General features: G+C 40.1%; 1 protein-coding gene across 1 annotated transcript in view; it reads right to left on the bottom strand.

Annotated features, from left to right (window-relative positions):
• LOC135213654 (poly [ADP-ribose] polymerase 1-like) overlaps window positions 1-16,223 on the bottom strand; it is a 265,109-nt gene that overhangs the window by 69,330 nt on the left and 179,556 nt on the right. The window contains exon 10 of the mRNA XM_064247696.1: window positions 14,296-14,441. Coding sequence (XP_064103766.1) covers window positions 14,296-14,441 — 146 coding nt within the window. The remainder of the gene's footprint in view (window positions 1-14,295; window positions 14,442-16,223) is intronic.

The raw sequence follows: 16,223 nt of genomic DNA, 5'->3' as shown, positions 1-16,223 counted from the left end.
TGTAAGCTAATACTCTTACAGTATAGTAATATTCAATCATTTTCTTCATTTTGAAAGAAATTGGAAGTCTCTAAGGCAATATTTAGATTTATGGTGAATTTTTGAAAAAAATATTTGTTTACGTACGTGCGTTACGAATTCATGCATTATTTTGTGATAATATTTTGTGCGTGTTGCTTTTATCATTTTACAATGTGTTATATACCAAAATGATCGCAATTTAGTGTACATTACAACGAAAAAAAAGTAACTTGTTACCTTTAACCGTTTTGCGCACAGCGCGATTTGAATACAATTATATATGAAATTTTGTTTTTGCGCTATCATATATCGCATTATTTATATATGATAATGATACTTTTTTTAATTTCTGATGGTTGCATACTAAACTTCAGGCAATGACATAAAAAGGAGTAAAAAATGAACTCTTAATCTTGAAAACTAAGCGCGCTGTGATTTTTTGAAAAAAATATTTTTTCCGCTTACGCGCTCACTCCGAAACCCCTCCGGCACATGGGAGACAATTTTTTATTTACCGCTCCGGCATAAGAGGGTTAAGAAACAACGGCACCTAAACATTACCGCTTGAAAAAAAGTACTTACTTTTGCCATAAAATCAAGTACAAGGAAAGAGCACGTATTTTGTGTGCCTTCCCCACAACTGGGCAACATTTATACCTCACATGTAAAAAGGAAAACTTTTAGGATAACATTGTTTGGGTACTTGCCTACTGTTAAAGTTACCTTACATCTTTGTGCCGTTAAGTACCATTGGCATTAAAATAAACAAAAGAATAATGCTTGAATGACCCAGCAGGACTGTCTGTAATCACCTGTTTTCCACCAGGTGGCATTGGAATGTTTCTTTTCTTGTCAGAATTCTTCATGGCCATTCACTAAGATATGGGGAGGCTGGGTGGGTTTCAACTTTAACAGTAGGTATGAGGAGGCTGGGTGGGTTTCAACTTTAACAGTAGGTATGAGGAGGCTGGGTGGGTTTCAACTTTAACAGTAAGTATCTAAATAGTTAATTTTAACATGAAAATTCTCCTTACATATTTGAAATGAATCTTACCTACTGTTAAAGTTAGCTGACTACCACATTGAATGAGGATGGTGGGTTAGTGCACCCATAGAAACATGCTCAGCCAAGCAAACTAGATGCTTTATTCCGTTCGATATTTTCACTCGATTCATCAGAATACTAAGAGCTTTACATATTTATCTTTTATCGGAGCGAACACTGTAAAATGTGTTCTTTCAAGCCAAATAACTTTGATAAAAACACATTTTTCTTAAATTTTGTTTATGGTCGAATTTGATGGTGCTATACCGAAGTTTCCATGTTGCCAATGCACGATAATCACCGTTAGCAGATGAACATTCTTTCCTCACCTTCAGCTTAAATTTAGCAGTATATGCCCTTGCTGATCTTTTCTCCATAAAGAACCATAAAGAATAAGGATATAGTCATGTACAAATGTGTCGGTCCTATTCTTTTCATCATTTGTAACTTAACTACAGCAATTTTTTACAATTGTACGATGGTTGAAATGTAAGCAAGCCACATAGTTTTCAGATTCGGTTCATAGCAAATCAGCTGTTTCTGGCTGCATGTGTTTACACAACAAGTGTAACATTACTGAAAATACTTTTAGCTTTCCTTTTAATCTTTTTAACTTAACTAGAAGATGGGATAGATAAAGAGATGGAGGAAAAGGGGTTAGCCTAACTAGAAAATGGGATAGATAAACAGGAGGAAAAGAGGTTAGCCTATTGTAATTTTCTCTAAAAAATTGAACTCGCATGTTACATGAGATACATGATCAAATCATTGTTTTAAGGTGAAAATTTGGGGGTCGCATGATATGCGAGATCATGTTACACGAGTATATACGGTATACATAGCCATCAGCAGCATTTATGCTGAAGTCGGAAAGAAGCTGATTCTTGTTTCGTGTCGATTTTTTTTCTTTTTGCTTTACAAATAAATAAACAAAATCTTATGCTTTATTAATAAAGTTTTTCCCTTTATTAACCCTCTTACGCCGACTGGACGTATTTTACGTCGACATTTTTTGTCTCCCGTGTGCCGACTGGACGTATTTTACGTCGACTTAAAAAAGTTTTTTTTTAAATTTGCGGAAAAATACTTATAGGCCTACCAGCCTAAAACTTTTGAATCACGCGCCTTGGGGGATCTGGGAGTTCACGGATCAAGGTGTTGTTTTGTTTACAATCGTTACGCAGGCGCGCAAGCGCAAATTTCTTTCTTACCGCACTAAAAAGTATCTGTGACACATCTCGGAAATTATTTTGTCACGTTGACATAATTTGTGTACCATTGTAAATTAGCCGTTACATGAAGTATTATATATGAAAATGTGCGCATTTTTATGTAGAATACAACTAAAAAATACTCATGATTGTAGCTTTTATCAGTTTTGAGATATTTTCATATAAATAACGATAATTGCCAGAATTTCAACCTTCGGTCAACTTGATTCTACCGAAATGGTTGAAAAACGCAATTGTAAGCTAAAACTCTATTTTAGTAATATTCAATCATTTACCTTAATTTTGCAACTAATTGGAAGTCTCTAGCACAATATTTCGATTTATGGGGAATTTATGAAAAAACTTTTTCCTTACGTCCGCGCGGTAACTCTTCCGAAAAAAAATCATACATGCGATTGTGGTATGTTTGCACCATTTTAAAATTAGCAGTTATATAAAGTTTTATATATGGAAATGTGCGCAATTTCATGCACAATACAACTAAAACAACCAATGGTTGTAGCTTTTATCAGTTTTGAGATATTTTCATATAAATAACGATAATTGCCAAAATTTCAACCTTCGGTCAACTTTGACTCTACCGAAATGGTCGAACAACGCAATTGTAAGATAAAACGCTTATATTCTAGTAATATTCAAGCATTTACCTTCATTTTGCAACAAATTGGAAGTCTCTAGCACAATATTTTGATTTATGGTGAATTTATGAAAAAAATAACATTTTCTTTACGTCCACGCTGTAACTCTTCCGAAAAAATTATACGTGCAATTGTGGTAATGTTTGCACCATTTTAAATTAGCCGTTACATAAAGTTTTATATATGAAAATGTGCGCAATTTCATGTAGAATACAACAAAAAATAATTGAAGGTTGTAGCTTTTCTCATTTTTGAAATATAAGCATATAAATCAAGATAAATAGAAAAAAAACCACGTTTGGTCAACTTTTGACTCTACCGAAATGGCCGAAAAACGCAATTGTAAGCTAAAACTCTTACAGTCTAGTAATATTCAGTCAGTTATCTTCATCTTGAAACAAATTCGAAGTCTCTAGCAAAAATTTAGATTTATGGTGAATTTAAAAAAAAATCTTTCCTTCCCTCCGCGCGCGGATTCTCTGCCACAAATCTCCGAAATGCGTATGTCCCATTCTCGGAATATTTGCTCCGTTTCATATTAGGCATTTCATAGAGTTTTATATATGAAAATGTGCGCAATTTCACGTAGAATAAAACAAAAAATATTTGAAGGTTGTAGCTTTTCTTATTTCCGAAATAATTGCATATAAAAAATTTGTAGCTTTTCTTATTTCCGAAATAATTGCATATAAAAAATATATATAAAAAAATTCAACATTCGGTCAACTTTAACTCGTCAGATATGGTCGAAAACTGCAATTGTAAGCTAATACTCTTACAGTATAGTAATATTCAATCAATTTTCTTCATTTTGAAAGAAATTGGAAGTCTCTAGGACAATATTTAGATTTATGGTGAATTTTTGAAAAAAATATTTGTTTACGTCCGCGAGTTACGAATTCATGCATTATTTTGTGATAATATTTTCTCTGTGTTACTTTCATCGTTTTACAATGTGTTATATACCAAAATGATCGCAATTTAGTGTACATTACAACAAAAAAAGTAACTTGTTACCCTCAACAGTTTTGCGCACAGCACGATTTGAATACAATTATATATGAAATTTCGTTTTTGCGCTATCATATATCACATTATTTATATATGATAATGATAATTTTTTTCACTTCTGATGGTTGCATACTAAACTTCAGCCAATGACGAAAAAAGGAGCCAAAAACTAAGCGCGCTGTGATTTTTTGAAAAAAATATTTTTTCCGCTTCCACGCTCACTCTGAAACACCTCCGGCACACGGGAGACAATTTTTTTTTTTACCGCTTCGGCGTAAGAGGGTTAATTAATACATACCGTACTATGTCTTTATGTCGACAGCCGTCGTCTGCAGCGCTGATGTGCAGGTGATTTGAAAACAGTGTTCAGGAACCAATTAGCATTAAATCAAAATTTTTGCATTTTTAAACATCTTAACCCTTAAACGCCGACTGGACGTATTTTACGTCGAGATAAATTGTCTCTCGGGTGCCGACTGGACATATTTTACGTCGACATTCAAAAGTTTTTTTTTAAATTCGCGGAAAAATACTTATAGGCCTACCAGCCTAAAACTTTTGAATCACGCGCCTTGGGGGATGCTGGGAGTTCACGGATCAAGGCCTTGTTTTGTTTTGAAGCGTGACCCAAGTGCGCATGCGCGATATCCCTTCTCGCTCCAGCCAGCATCAGTAGCGCATCATCCGAGAGCGATCTTTCGTCAGAAGCGTGTTTTTCTGGACTTGTGCGAGACTTAAAGCATTTGTGTTGCTACAGGACATTCCTAGATATGTCTCAACGACGTGTGGACCGCGAAAGGCGCGTTTTACCCGTCGGAAGGGATCGTGTAAGGCGAGTTTTGGACCTGGATGCTGGCGAGGGGCCAAGCACCCAGCATGACCCCGCGCCTCAAGGCCGTTCTGTGCGGCCACGTGTGGCTGAAGTGTTTTTAGGAACACGCGTATGCCTTTGGTTACCCCTAGGAAGCATGTGGGCGTCCTTAGGGGCATTCGTAGGTATTTGGGAGGCCTCCAACCAAGGGACATAGATGAATATCTATCAGAGCTTGATCGGGAACATGTCGCAAGTCCTCATTTTGATGGCGGATGGTCATCGAGTGATGAGGACATCAGTCCCGATGAAAGTGAGGATGAATATATGCCCCCAATGTCCATTCGAGGCTCACATCCCGAAAGTGAGCTCGAATTCAGTGGGTTCAGTGCTTACGAGGGGGAATCTGAAGGGGGAGGGGGAAGGATGGGGATACGGGGTCAAGTTTTATCGCAGAGGACGATACAGAAAGTGAAGGCCTAAGTGAGGGTGATGGGCCAACGGGGGAGGGTAGAGTGCAATATCGTGACCGCACCCGTGCGCGTGCACGGGCACGTAGAAGGTCGGCTAGTCGCGCCAGCCAAGGTGAAGGTCGGTCGTCGGAAAGTGACGAGGGGTGGACGGAGGACCCCACCCCTCCTAACATGCACCCCTTCACGGCAACACCAGGGATCACCGTACCAGTACCCCTGACTGTTTTGGGGTTCATCCAGCTTTTCCTGACGTGGGAATTGCTGGAATACCTGGTACACGAGACGGTGGACTACTCTCGGTACTGCCGGTATGAGCTGAGGACGACCTTGTCGTATTACTGGCGGGGTTGCAACCTCATTGACATGGCGCATTTTTTGGGGCTCCACATTTATTTTGGTATGACACCTGCTGCCGATGTCAGGCAATATTGGAGGAGAAATTATTTTTTATGTATGCCTAATGTGCCTGGCGTTATGTCCCGTGATAATTTCCTGGCGTTGGACAGGTACTTCAACGCCTTCAACCGAAGGGCCATACCCCGGAATAACAGTGATCGCCTCATTTTAGTGCGCCCAGTGTTGGATTATATCTGTGAGCTGTGTAGTAATCTCGTGATTCCTGGAAAGAACCTGTCTTTGGATGAGGGGATGATGCCTTACAAAGGACATCTTAGTATAAAAGTGTATAACCCCAAGAAGCCGAAGAAATATGGTGTGATATTCTTTCTTATTACCGAGGCCAACAGTGGATACGTTGTGGACTTTTCAGTGTATTCCGGGGTCTTCTCCACGCTGCGTGACACTGTATTCAATCTTGTGGGACGTTTCCGTAAACAGGGATATCACCTGTTTATGGATAATTATTATAACTCGGTATCCCTGGCCCAGGAACTGTATGAAGCAGGTGTTCACGTCAGTGGTACCCTTCGGTTGGTGCGTGGGGCCCCGAATGTCCTCAAGAGGTTCGCTAGTCATCCGCAACACCTGGCAAGAGGACAGAGTGGCGGCGGAAGGGCGTTGTCTTCGTCATCTGTTGGAAGGGTGTCTGACTCGTCCCCATGATTACGACGAGTCATGAACCCATCCAAGAAGAGATCGTACAGCGGAAGAAGACACGTCGACAGGGCCGAGTTGTGTTTGAGGAGTTTCGTACCGAGCGGCCTACCGTCATTGGGCACTACAACAGGCACATGGGAGGAGTTGATCTCTTTGATCAGCTCATCCAGTATTATCCCTTCGCCAGGAGGACCAGAAGATGGACACAAAAGCTCCTCAAATACATCCTTCAGTTAGCCCTCCAAAATGCCTACATACTGTACTGTGGGTACCGCGGTGACAATCTTCCGAGGTTGACCCACATACAGTTCCTAGAGGTAGCCGGGAATGCCCTCATCAACTTCGATCCCGATGAGTGGCCTTCCATAACTGACCCCCTGCCCCGAGCTGCAGATCTGCCCCTAGAGGAAAGGGCAGATAGGAGGGCCAACTTTGCTCAACCTGCTGCCGCCCCTGCTGACGACGCCCCTGCTGCCGCCGCCCCTGCTGACGACGCCCCTCTTGCTGCCGGCCCCGCTTCTCGTCGGGTAGTGGACCCTGCGTGTCGGCTGCACCCAGGGGATCACATACTGGAGGCCTTACAAGGGCGAAGGCAGAAACGGTGCCGGGTGTGCCATATGAATGGCAGAAGGAGAGACACCTGGTTCTTCTGTCGTCTCTACAAAGTTGCTCTTTGCAAGATAGGGGAGTGTGACCGAAAGTACCACACTAAGGTCATGTATTGGAGCGCGCCCCCTAAACCGACAGTGGAGGGCGCACGGGGCCGCGGGTCCATCAGCAGTAAGGCGCGCGTCTCCCTCCTCCACCTGTACCTCGTCATGTCAAGTGGAAAAAAATGCAAGACTCTTCAATGGAGGAGGGAGAAAACAAGAATAGAACGAAGAGTCAGGATTACGAGTGAGTATTCTGCATTTATTTTATATTTATTTTTATATTTATTACAATTTTTTATATATCCAAATCTGTGATGATAAAATAATAATAAGACATTTCATTGTATGCGAAAAGAGAAGTGTCACCTGCATTCCTTTTATTTATGTATTGGTACCAGAATCGAAGAATGTAATATATATATTTTACGTATATATATATATGTAGTATATATATATATATATATATATATATATATATATATATATATATCTATATTGGTTTTTTTTTTTGGGTAAGCAAATTACTTACAGTCTAGTAATATTCAATCATTTACCTTCACTTTAAAACAAATTGCAAGTCTCTAGAACAATATCTCGATTTATGGTGAATATTTGAAAAAAATATTTTTATTCCTCCGCGCGCCGATTCTCGGCCGAAAATCTCCGAAATGCGTAGGTCACATTCTCCTAATATTTGTGCCTTTTCATATTACGCTTATTTTAGAGTTTTATATATGGAAATGTGTGCAAAAACATGCACAATATAACAAAAAATATTGGAAGGTTGTAGCATTTTTCATTTTTGAAATATTTGCATATAAAGTATGATAAGTACGAAAAAACTACGATCGGTCAACTTTGACTCAACCGAAATGGTCAAAAAACGCATTTGTAACATAAAAATCTTACAATCTAGTAATATTCAATCATTTATCTTCACTTTAAAACATATTGCAAGTCTCTAGAACAATATCTCGATTCATGGTGAATTTTTGAAAAAAATATTTTTTTCCCCTCTCTGCGCCGATTCTCGGCCGAAAATCTCCGAAACGCGTAGGTCACATTCTCCTAATATTTGTGCCTTTTCATATTACGCTTTTTTTAGAGGTTTATATATGGAAATGTGCGCAAAAACATGCACAATATAACAAAAAATATTGGAAGGTTGTAGCATTTCTCATTTTTGAAATATTTGCATATAAAGTACGATAAGTACGAAAAAAACTACGATCAGTCAACTTTGACTCAACCGAAAAGGTCAAAATACGCATTTGTAACATAAAAATCTTACAGTCTAGTAATATTCAATCATTTATCTTCACTTTAAAACAAATTGCAAGTCTCTAGAACAATATCTCGATTTATGGTGAATATTTGAAAAAAATATTTTTATTCCATCCGTGCGCCGATTCTCGGCCGAAAATCTCCGAAACGTGTAGGTCACATTCTCCTAATATTTTTGCCTTTTCATATTACGCTTTTTTTTAGAGTTTTATATATGAAAATGTGCGCAAAAACATGCACAATATAACAAAAATTATTGGAAGGTTGTAGCATTTCTCATTTTTTTTATATTTGCATATAAAAAAAAATTTTAAACAAAAATTTGACATTCGGTCAACTTTAACTCGTTTGAAATGCTTGAAAACTGCATTTGTAAGCTAAAACTCTTACAGTATCGTAATATTCCATCATTTAACTTCATTTTGAAACAAATTGCAAGTCTCTATAACAATATTTCGATTTATGGTGAATTTTTTAAAAAATTATTTTTTTACGTCCGCGCGCTACGAATTCATGCATCATTTTGTGATAATATTTTCTCTGTGTTGCTTTTATCGTTTTACAATGTGTTATATACCAAAATGATCGCAATTTAGTGCACATTACAACGGAAAAAAAGTAACTTGTTTCCTCTGACCGTTTTTCGCACAGCGCGATTTGAATACAATTATATATGAAATTTCGTTTTTGCGCTATCATATATCGCATTATTTATATATGATAATGATAATTTTTTTCATTTCTGAAGGTTGCATACTAAACTTCACGCAATGACAAAAAAAGGAGCCAAAAATGAACTCTTAATCTTGAAAACTAAGCACGCTGTGATTTTTTGAAAAAAATGTTTTTTCCGCTTCCGCGCTCACTCTCAAACCCCTCCGGCACACGGGAGTCATTTTTTTATTTACCGCTCTGGCGTTAGAGGGTTAAAATAGTTTCTAGCTTGCGTTAAATCGAAACTTATTAATTAGACACTCGTTAATTGAGAGGTGACTGTATCAGCATCAAGTAGTGGTGTTGCAACAGAAGAAACTGGGAGACAGAGATGAAGCAAGGTTGTTGGCTTGAAAGCAGCAAATAAGTAAAGTTGTGATGATGCCAATGTTGCATATGGAATAGCTCTTATGGAAGTGACAGGGTGACGACGCATTCATCAAATATGCTTGGTAAAAAAGTGGCAGCCCTGCAAACAGGAAAATTACTAGAAGACACACAGACACCGTTTGCAGACTTCACTGAAGGAGGCACAGCAACAGTGGATGCATTGTCTGCTCGTGACAGATGAAACAGGGATATGTCCAGTGGCAGAGGATGAAAAGATAACTAAAGAAGACTCCAGAGTATGGTATCTAAACATCTTTTGGGCAGAAAAGATCCAATGGACAAACACAGCACATATCGCACATGCTGAGGCAAATAATGTTGCCCCCATAAAGAAAAATTAAAAATTTTCTACGACAATTTGTATTTTTCATAGCTACAAACTTGGTCTTAACAATAGGATAATTTCTAGCGCCTAGCTAGATCCAGTTAAATCGCAGATGAAAGCAAAGAATCTTGTAAGATCTAGCAATGCGTGTGTATATTGGGTGAAGAGTGGTCAAGGACCACGCACCCACGCCACAGCGTCAGTCTTCCCCAACTCAGGATGTCTTAGCAAGACAGAGGGGCAGTTAGAGGTGGGCAGTACAATGTTAAGACCTCAGGTTTGTAGCTTTTAAAAATACAAATTGTCTTAGAAAATTTGTTATTTGTTCATACGCGAATAAACCTTCGGTCTTAACAATAGGATAGACTCATACTTGGAGGGAGGTACAGAGATCCTAAACTGGCTGGGGGCCTACCCACCAGTCCAGCTCCAGAAGAAATAACTTCTGGAGAGGGACTGATGCCCATGAGAAGCTAGATACATTGACAACTAGCCACCCAGACACTGAGCTATGCACAATGATATATGGGAGAATCATTGCATAGGGAACTAAAGAGAAACTTTGACTGTTCAATAACAAACCAACACACCAGGGTTTGTTACTACTCCCTACTCCCCCTTGCCAAGGAGAGGAGCATATGCTCCCAAACAGAGGGTTGGTTATTTGCATACCAAGCAACCAAACTATCAGTATGACTACCTTACTCACCTGTATCAGACCAGTCCAGCAAATGAGGTGTCTATTCCTCAACCTGCCTGAAGGCTCATTCTTTCATCCAAACAATCATCTAAAGGCAATGACGAGTTACACAATCTGTTGGGCAGCCACCAAATTACCAGGGAGAACCTGTCCATAGATCTCTGTGGGCAACATCCTTAAGATAGAAAGAAGTGAATGTGGACTGGCATAAGCAAGTACCAACTCTCGACACTCTATGTACAACAAAGTTCTTTTTGGAAGCCAGAGAGGGACCAATACCCCTAACATCATGTGCTCTAGCCTGCACAGACGCGGTGGCAGAATCATCAAGAGTCAAGTATGCCTGTCTGATGGCTTCCCGTCTCCGAAAAGAGATAGTATTCTTTGACACCTCTTTCTTTGTACGTCCTGTGCTAATAAAAAGTTTGCGGCAGCCTGGCCCAAGGTGCCGTGTCCTTTTAAGATAGAAACGCAGAGCCCTGACAGGACACAACAAAAGCTCTTGAGCATCACCACCCACAGTCATTCAGTGATGGAATGGTTAAGGTGAATCTATCCTTGTGCACAGAGGGATTCTGAGTCTTGGCCACAAATTCTGGGACAAATTCAAAGGACACTGACCCCCAACCCCTGGTGTGCTTCACATCATAGCTCAGCCCATGCAGCTCCCCCACTCTCTTCAAAGATGCCAAGGCCAGGAGGAAATCCATCTTGAGCGTCAAGTTCCTGTCAGATGAGTGACACAAAGGCTCATATGGACCCTTAGTGAAACTTCTCAGAATCAAGGAAACATCCCACATCGGAGGCTTGAGCTCTAGGAGAACTTGATTCCTCAAACCCCTTAACCAGTAAGGAAAGTTCCCAGGATGAAATGTAGATACCTCTAAGGCAAAACACTAAACTCAGGGCCGGCCTGTAGCCTCTAATGGCAGAAAAGGACAAATGTTTCTAATCTCTGAGGAAGGTTAAAAAGTCTGCTTGTGCTGAATAGAGGTTCCAAGTGGAGAAAAACCCTAAACTGCAGACACTCTGAGAAAAGCCTCTCGCTCGGAGGAGATACTTGATAGCCTCCAACCGTGAAGAGACAGGGATTCTACTGACTGGTGGAACCTTTCTGCATGCAGCTGACACAGGAGATGCCACTATGGGGGAATTTCCCTTGGAACCTCCAACAACGACAATAGATCTGGAAACCATTCCTCCTGAGGCCACAGGTGGGGGGAGCAACTTTGCAGAGCCTCTATAGTGAAGGCGAACCATCCCGATCTGAAACTGAGGCGTTAACCTTATGCAAGACCGACTGGACATGCCCCGACAAGGGAAGTTGAAATGATGACTTGGGATCCTTCATAGCTCCCAGCAAGGCTTCCAAGCAGGAAGGAGTGCAAGACGACCGAGTCTGAGTCCTACTCTCCAAATTGTTGAACAAAAATGAATGAGATCGACAGCTTCTGTAAAGGAAGACAAAAACTCTTGCGTGTCTCCCTCTTCCTAATCTGGCAACGGAGACCGACAATGAGGATGATGTGCAGGCTTATCTAAAGTGCCTTCCTCAAGTAAATTAACAGAAGAACCAGCGGCCAAACAGCCCAAAACACCAAGAGCAAACTCCTGCGACATCACTATGCACTCTCCCAACAGATGACTCTCTAACATGGCCGGGTACTAGCACGTGTGGGGCATATGTACAAACTTGCATTGGTGAGGAATCTCAAACACTTGAGATAGAATGAGAATCCCTCAGAGTTGAACTCCTGGAAGTACCAGGGAGAGGGGCAGGCAAACACTCCTGCTGCACCAACTCAGCGCTCACAACCTTCGACCTCTTGACAGGCGTCTTGAGATCCTTACATTGATGAATAGACCCTGGAGAAGAAGCGGAAGCACCTGCAACATGTGCACGAACGTGGGAGGTTGCAACATGCTCACGACTTGATGCAGAGGACGAAGCAGCCACCGCAGATCGCACAGGGGAAGAAATACTAACACTCTCAGTAACATCAACTCTCTCAGGAACCAGGGTATGCTGCTCCTAACTCGCAGATAAAGAAAGGGCAAAGTCCTTAGCCTTCCAACACTTGATACGCCGACGAGGCGGAGATGGGGGAGAAGGAGAGGAAGACAGCATTGGCTCCTTACACAATCTCTTCGCAGGAAGTGGGTTCGACGCAACACGCTTGCTTTCGGTCCTCCCAGCTAACACGGCAGCAAACTTATCTTCTAAAACAGAGTCCAATCTTTTAAGAACTGCCTGACATAAAGCCACAGACAGATCAGCATGAGAACGGGCCGATGACATGGACTGGATGGCAGAGACGACATCACAGCAGCAAACTATGACAACACAGACGAGCAAGGCAGCGCAGCGGAGACAACTGGGCGTGACGTCATAAGGGCGATGACGCCACAGCTTCCCCCTCAATCCGAAAGGGAAGCAGACGCCATTGGCGGATATAAAATGGCTGACCCTATGACGTCACTAGCGGGGCTTATGCCACAGCTTCCCTCTGACTCGAAGAAGCAGCAATCATCACTGGTGGAGCAATACAATATGGTTGACCTCAACTCCCCAAAAAGATGAGGCCAGGAGCAGGGGGAGGGCCTGGACAGCATGAGGAGGGGGGGTAGCGAGCATCCAAGAAGTGCGTCAGCAAAACCTCCAAGGAGGGTGGACCCCGGAGCCCAAGCGTCCCCCAAAGCGCCCCCATTTTGGATGTCTCCGACTCTGAAATAAAAGACATTGATGAAAAAAGCCTCCTCCCTCTCGGGAATCAAATTAACTCCCGAGGAAGAAGGGGCAACATTACATAAATCAGCCTGAGGGCCTCCCGATACTTCCAATGACGAACCAATGGAAGAAAAGGAGGGGAACAAAGGCACAACACTAGCATGGAGTGTGACAGCGGCAGGAGACGAAGCATCAGGAAGAGAAGAAAAACCCTCCCACGAAGGAAGAGTAGAGACTCAACGATACTCCCTCTTACTATAAAATAACTTCCATTGCTCTCTCGGACACGCACGGCATTCCATGCAGGAATTCATTATTTTACAAATGTTAGAACGGCACTTACTACAAGTGACGTGTGGATCCGTCGCAGCAGAAGCCAGAAAATGAGAACACGGAAAACCTGGAGTTCCAGGGCACACATGTTGATGAGGCCGAGAAGAAGCAAAAGAAGCCATAATAACAGCACACACACACTCAAATGGGCAATGAACCGGGTAAAGGCCGAGAGAGGCCATAACTCTCGTCCAAAAAGACTGATGGTGTGGCATGGTCCTTGACCACTCTTCAACCAACATACGCATGTGTTGCCGGATCTAACAAGATTCATTGCTCTTGTTTCATCTGCGATTTAACTGGATCCAGCTGGGTGCTAGAAATGATCCTATTGTTAAGACCAAAGGTTTGCTCGCGTATGAACAAATGAGAAATGGTGGTTCTTGTAATGTGAAGATAAACCAGCACTAGCTTTTCCAAATGATGAAGCCAGAAAGAAGTCACAAGGAAAAGAATACTGTTATGTAAACAGTAACTTTGTCTATCACACTGCTGCCCTTACCCACTAAAGCTCAGATTCCTAGAGGAAAAAGGTAAGCAATAGCAAACTTTACAAGACCCTAAATTCCAACCCCTATTTCTGATGAATGAATGAAAGCAATAAATACAGACAAACTTCATAACTCCTCCCAAAAATTACAATGGAAAAGGGAGTTACATGCAGGATCTTACAAACGTCAAGGCATGCATAGCAAAGGACTCTTCAACTACATTACAGGTTGATGACTGTGAGCATCGTGTAGGTGGATGGATGGATGTATGAGTTTTAGGGCAAAAGCCCAGGCACTGGCATCGTGTAGGTGGAAACAGCAACATATGATTAATGGGAATACATGAAACAACCATATCATACAGGGAATTTTTTCATTTGAGATACTTACATCACCTCCCCATGGTGCAATGTTTTTCTTCTGAATCATTAACAATGCTCCTCCTTTTTCCACTTCCTCAAGAAAATCTTCTGAGACACACTGAATATTAAGTTCCTTTGCAGCAGCAACTTTCTTATGGAGATCAGCAACTAGATCTGAGGAATATACATCAATAATTAACAGTAGAAATTAAAAAATATCTAAAAAGAAAATTTAAATTAACCACCTGGCAAGAAAAGTGTAGAAAAACACTGAGGATCTTTATGAAGTATTTACCAAGCATGCTGGGAAAAACCCCTCAGGAAAAACAGCAACATTCATATTAACTTTTCATTTTCTGTGGTTAAGCACAAGTTCTATCCACTCTTCTGTCTTATGCACATCCTTTCTTAATTCTCATCTGGTCAAAGATTTTATCATAATTTTGTGCCTTCTCATTAGACTTTGTCGAGCAACTTCATTATCAACTACTCTCCAATGATGTTATCTTACAATGCAATTCACCTTGATCCTTGGTATTTTGTAGTTCCACCCTTGAAGTATCAAGATGTCTAATATTAACAACCCTCATATGGAAACTTTTACATCCCCGGTCCTATTCTGGCTTTGAATATGAAAACTTAGCCTCAGCCAATATTTTTCCTGTTTGCCAACATAAAGTATTGTTGGAAGTGAATATACCTGTATTCATTAAATAACAACAAATGGTTTTGAATCCCATAACAAACACCAAGGGTTTAAGAGTCCCTTCACCTTGATAATGGATCCTTCACGAGAGGCATAAATTAAGAACATAGCTCTTCTCATGATTAAAGGGCTATCAAGATTTAGATAAGCAACCCTGATTGAGTTTTGCCATTTTACTTCTAATAGATTTCACAGCCCTTGTCCTAATATATATTTGTCTTTTGACCACAAATTAAGAAATATAGAACAGGTGTATTTTCACAGCTACCTCATTTTTGTATAAATATCGCCATAGACTACTTGAAAAGAAGACTTCCAACTCCTCTGCTCAGGTCCTCAAGGTCGGGTCCCAAACAAGAATAACATGTGCTTTAACAAATGCTCTTGCATTACCTTTTTGTTGTTGTTTACTTGTTTTTTTATATATTTGATTTCCAAAAAAAAGGAAAGTCTTTTATTACTGTTTTCTAATAAACATAATTTAAATATTATTTTGTTGTCAAAGCATAGGGTAAAAAAATCTTTATCTTTTTAACTTTAATATTGATACATGAAATCAGTAGTTATTAAATAAAACTGCAATATCTTTCTATATAAGAAAGATAAAAATATGATACCAATACTATAGGACAAAAGTATCAATAACAAGAAAAGGAAAACAATAATCGTGGATTTGGCAGGGCTTAATAAATTTACATAGTATTTTAGTTCCTAGATATAAGGAGAAATATATAAGTGCAAAAATGCTATGGAAAAAAATGCTACAGAAAAATAAAGAAAACATCTAAATTCATATTTTCAGTGACCCATTAATCTTATGCTGATGGGTTTTCTAGTTGTCTTAAGCAACCTAGTTCATTCGCTTGATCAGAATTGTTTAAACATAAGCTTTGAACAAAATATTTTTGCCAAAGAAGAATCAATCATTACTAAAAGCTTAGTCATGTAATTTCCACAATATTTTCTCAGCTCACTTAATTTCTCAAACAAATGGAATCCACTATGAACAAAGAACTAATGTCAAATGAAGGAACACAAAGGCCACCATGATTCAGTTCCTCTAAAAATTATATTTAAATGTTACCTTCACTTGCATCTGTTACCCCATATTTATGAACAAGATAACCAGCAAAAAAAAAAAAAAAAAAATTGTTTCAATGGTTCTGAGAAATCAAGTAATTCTCCAGGTTGCAAATTTCCACATTTGTTTTTCTTTTCTTGCAATTGATATTTTTATTCTATATTGGTAT

The sequence above is a fragment of the Macrobrachium nipponense genome, chromosome 43 (genome assembly GCF_015104395.2).
Source record: "Macrobrachium nipponense isolate FS-2020 chromosome 43, ASM1510439v2, whole genome shotgun sequence".
Taxonomy (NCBI): domain Eukaryota; kingdom Metazoa; phylum Arthropoda; class Malacostraca; order Decapoda; family Palaemonidae; genus Macrobrachium; species Macrobrachium nipponense.
Note: the sequence above shows the minus strand (reverse complement) of the source record. Positions and strands in the feature narration are given on the sequence as shown.